We start from the raw sequence: 11,821 nt of genomic DNA, 5'->3' as shown, positions 1-11,821 counted from the left end.
ATAAATGAGAACAAGAAAGTGAGAAAACAAAGGTCCAAAGGGCCACTAAAATACATTTAATATGTATTACAATTGAATTTTTGTTTTATTCAAGTTTCTAACTATCACCTTGGACATGTCTTCTACTGCTTTTATATAATATATGCTCCAGTTTTGCAGTATATGTCAGTGAATTACCCCTGCCAAAAATATGATCATATTCTTTAACTCAGGATTTTTACCTTTGAACCTATTACAACTAAACTTTTCTGAATAAATAAAACCATAATTATGAAAAAAGCAAAACATACATGTTTTGTTATGATAGCAAAACTTTGGAGACAAATAAAATGACTCAACAGCAGAATGATGGTTAAATAAATTATGGCACATTATCTTTGAAAAGATGTACACTTCTCATAAAAAATAGGTATGTTTAAATTTCTAATTAAAACTCTGTATTCAGTGTGATCACAACAACGTACAAAACAAAATCTGTAAATGGAAAAATAAATGAAAGGAAATATACTAAAATTAGCATCTCTGTGTGGTAGAAATATAAGTAATATTTTAGAATTTTAGAAGAGTTCTATATTTTCACTTAAAACATTATATTAACTATATAGTATTTTTACTTTAGGTAACTATACCTTACAATGCTATTTTTAAGAACAATGTATTTAAAGGAAATATTCGAACCACAAAACTGACATAATAGTCATAATTATATTTTATAATTAATTATAAATATATGTATTTCTATCCTTATTTTGTTGTATTATACTCATTTGTAATCAAATACAGGCAAGCTTATTTACTTCATAAAGTAGTATCTGAGGACTTAACTGATAAAATGGTGTCTGGTCATAACCATAATTTTTGCTTAATTGGTTATGTAATTTTTTCTGAGGATGGAGCCAAAACTACTAGGAACAGACATCCTAGAAGCGGCAAGACTAAACATCACAAAGTGAAGTAGAAGAGGAAAGAACTCTTAGCTAAGTTAAAAGCATCTGCTTACGCTTAACAGCATAGGGGTATGTTATACGTTAAGGAAAAATTTCCACTAAAGAGGGTTAAGGTTAAGAAAACTTTGTAACTTAAATTAGTAAATACCAAGTTACCTACAAAACTCATCTTAATGAAAAGCTCATTCTTCAGAAATTTTAGGTAATGAAACATAAGTCTGCATGATCACTTGTTTTTGGTTTTTAATTAATGTGAAACCAAAAAAAAAAATGACTATACTGCTTAAGAGTTCAGAATTGGCTTCAGAAGAAATTGGAGTTCACCAAGGGAAGAATAGAGAGGGAGGTAAGATGATAGATAGATAGATAGATAGATAGATAGATAGATGATAGATAGATAGATAGATAGAAAGAATAATAGCTACAGTTATTGAGTACTTGCATATGCCAGGAACTCTTTAGATACATTATTTAATTTCTTACACAAGGAAAATAGATGATGAGGAGCTCAATAGGAGAAATAGGTTTAGGGTAAAAGAGAAATAGGGGGTTAGAAGAATATGAGATAAATTATCACTGAGAAGAGCAAAGTAAACAGCAAGGAAGAAGTGTACATTGCATTTAGCTTTCAGGGATTCATCCAAATGATGATCAAACTACTACTCATTTCAACACCACCTTTGGAAAATCCATCTGGTGCTCCACTCCAGTAAAGATATTATTTTATGTTGATATTTAGAAACTTAAGTGAGCATGCATAAAAGTAGTTTTATCATGGAACTAATCACTGATTTACTTCTATTCAATGAAGGAGAAAAGGCCACATAGTTAAAATTAAGCGTGGCAGACTATATTTTTCAAAGATGGCTACAACATCTTATATCCCATGCTCTTCTTACAATGGGACTTTGACAATCTCCCCAATCAATATATAAATATATATATTGATAAATATATATATGCACACACACACACATGCATACATATATATTCCCCTTCAAAATGGTAAGGCTTTATGCTGATTCAACCAATGGAGTATGGCAGAAGTAACTTCTGAGGCTGTGTCATAAAAGGCCATACAACTTCTGTTCATCCATTAGAATACTTATTCTTGAAGACTTTGACCATATGTAAGCAGTCCAACTGCTCTGAGGCTGTCATGCTGTGAGGAAGCCCAAACTAGTCAAGGCAGTGTGACCACATGGAGAGGCCCTGAGTTAAGCCCCCAAGTGCTTCAGCCCCCCAGTTTCAGATTCAAGCACTGTCTGACTATAACCACCTGAAAGACCATAAGCCAGAACTGCCCGAATGAGCTCTTCCTAAATTCCTGACCCACACAAAACATGAGAGATAATAAAATAATTATTGTCTTGAGTCATTAAATTTGGGGGTGTTTTGCTGTGTAGCAATAGTAACTGAAATATTAAGTATTTATAATGAAGTCATATCTATGCTAGCTCATGCTTCTATAATTCTAATGACTACACATTGCCTGGGTATCTTGTTTATGAGCTTTGTTCAGTAGGTCTGGAGAAGAGCTTAGATTCTGCATTTCTAACAAGTTACCAAGCGATGCACATGTTTCTGGTCCACCGTCCACACTTCGCCTAGCAAGGCTCTACGTAACGCGTGACAAATGAGTATTTTACCTTTATCTGGAGGCATTCAGTGTTATTTTCTTGCTGGCAACATGACTGAATAGCTGTTTCATAGCAAGCAGACATGGTCAAAATAGTGGGTCCATACAAGAATGGATGCTTTCTCGAAGTTTCATAAATGTACCTGTAATTTGACAAATACAAAGTTGTATAATTCAAAATTCAAGAACATGTGCTGATACTGTTTCTTAAAAACTTAGGATTCATTTAGTTTTGTTGACCCGAAACTTCTAGAATATCATGTTGAAAGAGATGAGACATCACTATACTTAAATGCATCAAATGTTCATGCTGGCTAGGTCACTGTGAGGTGAGTCAGACATTCGCTGCGTGCCCATGAAGTGACCAACTATAGCTTCTGGGTCAGTGGGGAAATAAAGTCAGTAATCAAAACTTTTCATTTTTCTATAAGTAGTAGAAGGTAGAAAGTTCAATAATCTAAACTGAGTTTTTGTAAATGCAGAATTGCACAGCAGGTTTTGGGGAACTAAATGTAAAAGCCATTGGTGGGCAAAGAGAAATCTCTCAAGATCATCACAAAGTTCTTTCTAGACAATGTCAATGATGATGTTATCTTTTGATTAAGTCCAAAATAGCTGACTTTTTCTCTAGCTGTGTTATAAGTTACTGTTTCCTTACTTGAGAATTATTAAAGTTCTTGGCTTATAAACTATGTGGCAAGTAGGTAGAAATTTATTTTCCTCTTAAATATTTATGGTTGTATGCACATAAGTTAAAATTAGTGTGTAAAATAATTCCTTAATTACTGACTTCATTGTAAATGTTCAAGAAGAGATTAGATTCACTGCCTGAGTTTTGGTTAGACTTTTTAATCTCTGTTCAGCCCAAATCTGATTCTATAATTCTCATCTACAGTGGATAGCACTACAGTAAATATGCAGCTAAGCTCATATTTTGGTTCTCATTTGGTTGCCCCTAATGTCAGACAAGTTGGAACTTGCCCAATCCCCCATCCCTTAGTCCTTTCTCCCTAAGTGGCTGGGACCACTTAATTGTTTCTTGAAGGTTTGGTAATCTCTGGGGCAATTCTGGCCTTCTGTGGGTGAATTAAAGGAATTTACGTTATTCAGCATCAAGTAACCCTGGTCTACAGTTTTGTGTCTAAAATCTGAGATCAAATCTCTACCATGCTCCTTACACTCTAGATACAACAATCAAATATTCACCTTATTCTGCATCTGAGCCTGTGTTGACAAGACGGCCAGAACTGCATTCCTTAAGAATTGAAGCCTTGTATTTCTCTTATCATTTCTACTTTTCTAGGTATTGATGTCCTGCTTCTAAACCCCAGCCTTTTGCTAGCACCTCACTCTCAAAAGGTAGACTTGTCCTATGCTAAGTAGGAAACCAAAATATAAGCCTGCCTACCCATTGGCCATACTGCTATTCACTCCAGGTGGGAATCGTAGAATCAGAGCTCTTCAGTAGAAAACTCACCTCTGCCCAATCTACAATTTTTACTTATCTCTAGGTTCCCAATGACAGATTATTTCCATGCCTATCCTATACCCTCCTTACTATCCCTTAATGACTATCCCAAATGCCAGCTCCCTGTCTGAGCTATTTCCTGCTCTCTCTCCCCCGTCATCGCTGCTTATTATGCTTTGCCAACTTGACTATACCTTTCAATATCATTTGATCCTGGTCTGACCAATGTAATCCTTAAGGAGATGGGTCCTTTACAGGTCCTAGTCATTTATAATGTTTCGTGGCACAAACATAATCGTGCCCTATTCAATTCACTAAGACCAAAATTATAATTCTGAAGGAGAAAAATATACTGTAGCTTAATTTTCAATTTAATTCCATATAATAAAGCATTGTGTTCTTAGAGGCTCTTATGTTAAAAAAAGACCTGACTTCAAAATTGGAAAACACTTTTCTTCAAAGACAATGGTAAGGAGAAATGACTTACCTCTCTTTCACTGATGCTTGATTCTCTTTGTCTGTCTCACAGATCTGCTCAGGATTTGGAATTTGAAATATATCGCTGTGACCTGCATCATCTTTTTTGTATAATAGGAAGCACTTGTGTCTTGCAGTGTTATTTATATTGCAACAGTCAGAAAACACATGTTTGTCAACCATTCCTTGGTTATTACAAATATGCTCTAGGAAGGTAGTCATCTGTAGGAGGAAATAATAATTTCAAGGGAACACCTGTGTGGTCTACATTCCTAACCACAGGAAAGGTAAAGAATTATTATTTTTAGAAAGACACCTGAGTACATGATGCTACACCTTGTAACCAATAATCCCCAGACATAGCCCTTTTGAGCAAAAGCCTTTAAGGTTTTTAAGTCTAAATTCCCACATGCTGGGCATTGACCAAATAGAATTTATCATTCTCTCCTTTCCTATATAATTGTTTCATTTTCATACATTTGATAGGTATTAATACAAACATAAGCCAGAATATCCAGGGCCTAAAGAAATCAAGGCATTTTTAATGAGAACTATCTACCAAGAAGTAGATGGTGCTGTACTCACCTTGATTCCTAATTGTTTTTAGTTTGGTCTCCATGGAAACTTATTTTAAAAACTAAACTCTGAAGCAATGTGTACTTAGTACCAAATACTCAAATGGAAATGTAATAATTCAGTCAGTTTTCAACTAACTGTGGGTGGCAGCAAATGTATGGGATGCTGTAAACCTTAAATAACGTATTTTCAGATTTGGGGGATAAGGGCATAAAACCTTCATCTTTTGAAATGAAAATAGGAAGAAATCACTATAAAATTAAGTGAGACTAGCCCCTGGCAGAAGTGCTTCATTTAAAATGTGTTTCTAATAAGACTGATAATTCTTCTATGTCTATTTAGAGTCTAGAGTTTAACAAAAGATAAATAGGTTTTAGCCCCAAGAAGATTAAAAAAAAATCTATAAATAAAGAAGAAAACTACTCATTTGTATTTTAAATTGTTTGGCATGAGAATAATTTATATAGGTTTACAAGCCTACAAAGATTATATTTTATATATCTATACACACACACACACACACACACACACACACACACACACGCACACATGCATGCAGAGGGTGCCAAAAAAAGTATAAACATTAAACATTTTAAGAAAGAAAAAACTGTATTAAAATTGTAATACTCAATATATACCAAAAACAAAAGATGAATACAAGTCATATTTGACTTCTGCAGTTACAAGAGGTGCTCAAAGTGGTTACCATCAGCGTGATTTTAATACAGTTTTCCTTTCTTAAAATGCATGTACATTTTTTGGCACCCCCAGGAGAGAGAGAGAGAGAGAGAGAGAGAGAGAGAGAGAGAGAGAGAGAGAGAGAGAGAGATGGTAAGAATATGTTAGTGTTTATCAAGAATTTGCTAATCACAAGATAGATGTACTTTATAAGAGACGATAGTAATGCCCAAGATTATCTACTAACTGGGAAAAAGAGCCTATAATAATATGCACTTCTTTTTTCTTTTTCATATCCTTTAAGAAACTTTTTAAAATTATTTTAATTTCCCAGGAACGTTTATATGAGGATTCAGACAATAGTACTTTAGTGACAGAGGCAGGGAAATCAACTTAAGTTAACAAATTGACATTCTAGGTTCTGATTCATTCTTTTGAGTGTTTGGTTCCCAGAGTCTGATCTCCCAGAGATGAACTGATAAACTGTAGGTTTACAAGCCTACAAAGATTCTGTCTTGAGTGTGAACCAAGTACGTATTGTTGCTTTACAATCCCCTACCTAATTATTCAACTAGCCGCCCTCATAACAACATCTTTTGATGGTAATTTAGGGGAGAGAGAGAGAGAGAAAGGCAGAACTTGATTCACTTACCAACTGGTAAGAGCATTCTGAAGGTGACTCATGTAGGTTGAGGCTCTTGCACTTCTCTGCAAAATCTAACAACTCATTAACTGTGGTTTGTACTTCTTCATAAGTCAATTTCTGAAGAAACTGAGCAACCATAGTGCTAATGCTAAATCAACAAAACACTATCTCACTGTTAAAGATAGAATCAAATTATTTTCCTTCATCTTTCTTTGTTATATTACTGCCCCACTCCCCTTCCCCCTAAATGATTAATATGATTTCAAATTTCAGACCAGAAAAAAAAATGTTGATAATAAAACTCACATGCTTCTTAAATTCTCCTCCAGATAATTCTGGCTACTAGTGTGTTGCATGGCTGGGGGGAAAAATGAGATTTTTATATGCATAAGAAGAAATTTTCCAAATTGAAATCCCCCTTTACAATTCTGAATCTATATTTATTCACTCATAAATTTCAAGATCTATTTTTGGTTATCATAGTAAATTAGAGCAAAGTACCAGAATATATCTTCGCTGGTATTTAAAATGTATTCTGTGAATGACGCATTTCTATTTAAAAATATTGTATAGTTGAAATCTATCATTGGCATACAAATAAGTTACATGTACTTGTGCTGACACTTCTGAACTAATTAAACTTCATGATTTTGTTATTTACCTTTTTACATTAGAATTATAGCACACCCAAGAAATAGTAAGAAAATTAGAGTTTAGCTTTGGGAACCAAAGTGTAAACATTAACATTTTGACAGACTTATTTTGGCAAAAGCAGTATCTCACATATCTTGGGTTTACTCATCATCTTCATCTTCTTCATCACTTCCACCAGGACACACACATACATATGTTCTCTGTTGAAAACAATGTTTTCCTTCTTATACTAATAACTTCTAAAGAACTTAGCACCTACTTATTAAAATAAAGAAACCATTATTACTTGCTGTATTAACACAAGGAAAGGCTTTGGAGACAGTTATTCTGAGTTCAATTTCTAGCTCTGATACTTAATGTAGTTCTTGGGAAAATAACTTAAGCTCTGAGCATTTCTGTTTCTATATCTATAAAAATGTTCTACTACAATGAGTTGTTGTTAGAATTAAATGAAATCATATGTGTGAAGCACGGAGCACAATACCTGGCTCATAATAATAAATACTGAATAATGTAGCTTTAATATTATTCCTGCTACTATAAACACTGTTACTTTTATCTAAAATCATTTATCCAATTTCAAATACAAGTTTGAAATGTTTCATTCTCTCACTTAGAGTGGAAGTAACGCTAAAATGAGGTCTTCCTGGGTGTTACCTCAATATATTAGCTCTCTTTTTACATTCATCCTATAAGTTAATTTCCAGCAATTTTCAATGATCTACTGAGAATGAGAGCACTAAGATAAGTCTCCCCATATGCATTTTAGTAGTTGTGCCTTACTCCTGGGTGTATAGATTATAAATGGGATTCCCTACCTGTATCTAGTAAAGTTCTCTGAAGAGTTTGACATTTAATGTAGCTGAAGAAAAGAAAAGATATGAGTCTGACAGTCTTCATTATTTCAAATGAACCTTTATAGAAGGTGGCCTATCATTTGAGAGAATTAAAGAATCCTTTTATAATTTTTTCAAGTGATTACTATTAATAATTAAGCTTTTTCTGCTGAATATTTTTTCCAGGACACTAAGAGCCTGATCAAATTGAAGAAATTCATGACAATGAAGAAATATTGCTGATGCATAGCCTTTCATTAAAGAATAACTGGATTTTAAAATGAGTGAATGTACTTGTTTTTTCAAGATTACACCATTTAGGCTTTGTGATTAAGCAATCAATAAACACTTTTGGTAACTATCTCATTTCCAGGAAAAGTTCTTTCTGGGAAAATTTCATTTACAAAGTTCTAACGTGGCAGGGGAGAAGGTAAATATGTACTACCCCACATTCAAATAAATGGCTAAGGCCCCAGCTCCAGCACTAGTCACATTTTCAAGGCCCTAAAGAGAGTGGGGAGCATAGGCCTCTGGAACAAACCCAAGGGAATAGGATCTAATTTACTGAGTGCTTACTGTGACTTTGGCACTTTATATAACTATATAATAACAATATTTTTACTTTTTGAATAGGGAATTAAGACTCAGGGTCATATAATTTACTCATGAACTCACAGGTAGAAATTCAGGTTTGTCTGACTTCAGTGCCCACACCATCCAAGAGCTAGTATTAAAAGCTGAGGACAGGGCCGGCCAAGTGGTGCGTTGGTTAAGAACTGGCTTGGGATGCCAGAGGGCCCCGGTTCGGATCCCACATATAAGGGCCAGTGACACTGCCCTCTACAGCTAAGATGCTGAACAACTGCTCGACCTGGAGCTGGGCTGCCGTGGGTCGCTGGCGACGGCGTAGGCTGCAGTCCCCTGCTGCAGTGGGCTGCCACAAGCTACCGTATGTAGCCAGCAGCCAGCTTGAGCGGGCCAGCAGCCAGCTTGAGCGGCCAGCAGCCGCAGTGAGTGGCCGTCCAGAAGCCGGAGACTGATCTGCCTCGCCCGGGAAGAGCGCAATGATGGTGCCAACTTGGGCCAGTGAAGCAACATCCTCCACAACTACACTGAAGAACAAAAGGACAGCAACTTGTCTGTTCCCCTTCCCCCGATTCCCCAGCGCTGTTCCCCACCCCCAACTCCCCAATAAAATCTTTGAAAAAAAAAAGCTGAGGACACTGGGTGGTGAACACACAATGTGATGTATAGATGATGTATTACAGAACTGTACACTTGAAACCTATGTAACTTTACTAACCATTGTCACTCCAATAAACTTTAATTAAACCAAAACAAAACAAAAAGCTGAGGTCCCAACATGCCTCAGCTATCGTCATCTAGTTCTTGGGTCTAGGACAGGAAAGGGATAATTACTGATTAAACAAAAATTCTGAGACAAATGTAAATTCCAACGTTTTTTTGGAAATGGGACATCACTGGGTTCTGCTTTAACCATTCCTGTCATCAGTTGCTACATTTATTGGTGGCGAGTTTGGACCAGATAATCTCTAAGGCTGGTAGTCCATTGTTTGATTCATATTCTCATTTCTGGTCTCTTAGGCAAAGAAATAACACAAGTGAGAAAGAGATATTTGCCTAAAAAATAGCAACAAAAGTCTTTTATTATTTAGATTTGGAACACATTGGTTTACGGTAAAGAATATTGATGGCCCTGTGTGATAGAAAGCCAACTGGATCAACGATTATCTTTGGCAGGTTTTATTATCCTTTTCAGGGTCCTCTAAACAGTCCTAATGTTTAATATCTCTTCAGAGTCATTCTCTTGAGATCTTACTCTAAGCCTCTGGAAACTATCAGCAATGGACTTATTACTCTAGGGATGGCAAATCTTTTGGATGAATGCTGCCAGACTGTCACCCATTGCAGACATTATTAATTGCTTACTGCACTCGTTCTGTCCGAACCAATGCTCAGCCTTAGAATCATTCACAGCACAGTGCCACAGGACAGCCACTATTAATTGATTGGAGTTGGCATTTAAGGAAAAACAAAAACTGTTGTATGTGTGCTAAACTAATTCCTTTATTTTTTAAAAAAATGGACAAAATTAACTTCCCATGGGAACCGTCCTCTCAGAGTAAGAGACTCTTGAAAATGTAAACAGATGTTAAGTCCTCTAATAGTGACTAATGGTGGAATTTTAAATACAAGGAAAGACAAGTACTGGGGATTATTCAAGTTAAAGCAAGGGAATGGTTTTGTGATAAGATTCAAAAGACAGCACAGAATTTGTTCTCTAAGAGAATAGTATTTTCACACCGAACTTTAAGAAAAAAAAAAAGGATGGTATACAAGTATAAGACACACTGATGATTTTTTATAAATATTATTTGTCCAACAAACCTAATTCTTGTCCAAGTCATAGAAACAGAGTTCAAAGGAACCTTAGAAAACCCAGGACTGGATCCTTAGAACCCACCTAAAACCTGGATAGTGACTTGCTCATGTACGTGCAGTCTTCGCACTCATTAGAGCGCCTTGATCATCACATTTACAAGCATCTCTAGTACTAGAAAAATCTTCCCGCATCAAGTCTAGGTATGTTCTATTCATTGGTGTGAGCTTTGTCTGAGCAATACAGAGTATGTGTGACTTGCCTTCATTTTAAATTCTGTCTTCTCCATGCAAAATATGTGTTTTGAATAAACCATTTCTCTTCTCGTTCATATTGCAGTGGTTATCTGCTTTTTATTAGTGTATTCTCTGGCACATCAGTAGAGAATTGTATGTCAGTTTCCCCTGTTATAATAGTCTTGTGATGGCAACAGGTTCCTGGGGCTCTAGTTTCATATCTGATGCTCTTAGCACAGCATTGAACACATAGCAGAATCCACTATTAGGTACCAAATAGGATTAGCTAAATGTGCGCTATTTCACTTCTGTTTGCTGAACTTATTATCCGCTATTTGAGAAAAACTGTCTTCCTTGTTACTCTCATTAGTAAACGAGAGTGTTTGGAAAAATGGTAAAAGGACAAAGTAGCTTCATGAATTCAATATCTATTTTCTGTTAGCCTTTGTATTGGGTACTTTATCGTATAGTTATTTAATACAGTTCTCTAAAGACTTTGTGATATGGAGATCATTTTTCCACCCTAAACAAAGAAGGATTTAGACTGTAGGGAACATACAGCAAGTTAATGGCAGAAGGAGTTTGAAGTGCCCCACTGCCTTCTCACCCTGCACCTTTAGCTTACACTAAGTGCCTGTGCAATGTGCACTCACAGCAGGAGCCTCTTTCCATTTCTGCACCTATGACATTGTACATGATTACTGGCTTATTGTTCTTGTCCCCTGCTCAGACACAAGAGCCGTGTCTAATTGGCTCACAATTGTATCCACAATGTCTGACACACACAGTAGGAATCTAATATGTGTTTGTTGAATAAATGAATGAGAATCCCAAAGACTGTGCTCTGAGTGCTAGACCAAAAGAACTCTATGAACAGTCTCATGTATTATCTATTAAATAGTCATTTTCAATTTCAGACATTGAAACATTAAAAACCTCAGTTTAGAGAATGGTGGTGATGGTCAGCCATGAGCCCATGACCAACCTCCCTTTCCTGGCCTCCCAGTTCCTACCATTCCCTCTCCTCAGACATCACTGCCAACCACTTACAGCTCCAACATAACAGCAATTTTTTACTTGAATGGAGGGAGAGAGACTCACTGTTGCTCTTCTCCCTCTCTAAATTACAGATTTCATAAGACATACAACATGGCCATACCTGAGAGGTAGTATGTACAGGGGCTGAGAATATTGTAATGGAATTAGAGGACTCAAACCTTGCTTCTGCCAATTACTAGTCATATGACATTGAACACATTAGTT

The 11,821-nt window shown here is 35.9% G+C and overlaps 1 protein-coding gene across 9 annotated transcripts in view; it reads right to left on the bottom strand.

Moving 5' to 3' along the window:
• Positions 1-8,059, bottom strand: part of LOC109394833 (alpha-fetoprotein-like) — a 36,076-nt gene extending 28,017 nt beyond the window's left edge. Inside the window, exons 1-6 of one of the 9 annotated variants that reach the window (XM_019665336.1) lie at positions 7,904-7,925; positions 7,215-7,340; positions 6,738-6,789; positions 6,438-6,579; positions 4,542-4,753; positions 2,597-2,729 (exon numbers count right to left, since the gene is read on the bottom strand). In XM_019665336.1, the coding sequence (XP_019520881.1) occupies positions 2,597-2,729; positions 4,542-4,753; positions 6,438-6,579; positions 6,738-6,789; positions 7,215-7,278 (603 nt within the window). In that variant the 5' untranslated portion in view covers positions 7,279-7,340; positions 7,904-7,925. Of the gene's footprint in view, positions 1-2,596; positions 2,730-4,541; positions 4,754-6,437; positions 6,604-6,737 lie in introns of all 9 variants that reach the window. The other 8 variants (XR_002126518.1, XR_002126517.1, XM_019665341.1 and 5 more) reach the window with 8 other exon arrangements.
• Between the last annotated feature and the right edge of the window lie 3,762 nt (positions 8,060-11,821).

The sequence above is a fragment of the Hipposideros armiger genome, unplaced genomic scaffold, assembly GCF_001890085.2.
Source record: "Hipposideros armiger isolate ML-2016 unplaced genomic scaffold, ASM189008v1 scaffold_439, whole genome shotgun sequence".
Taxonomy (NCBI): Eukaryota; Metazoa; Chordata; class Mammalia; order Chiroptera; family Hipposideridae; genus Hipposideros; species Hipposideros armiger.
The sequence above is the reverse complement of the archived record's forward strand: the minus strand, read 5'-3'. Positions and strand labels throughout refer to the sequence as shown.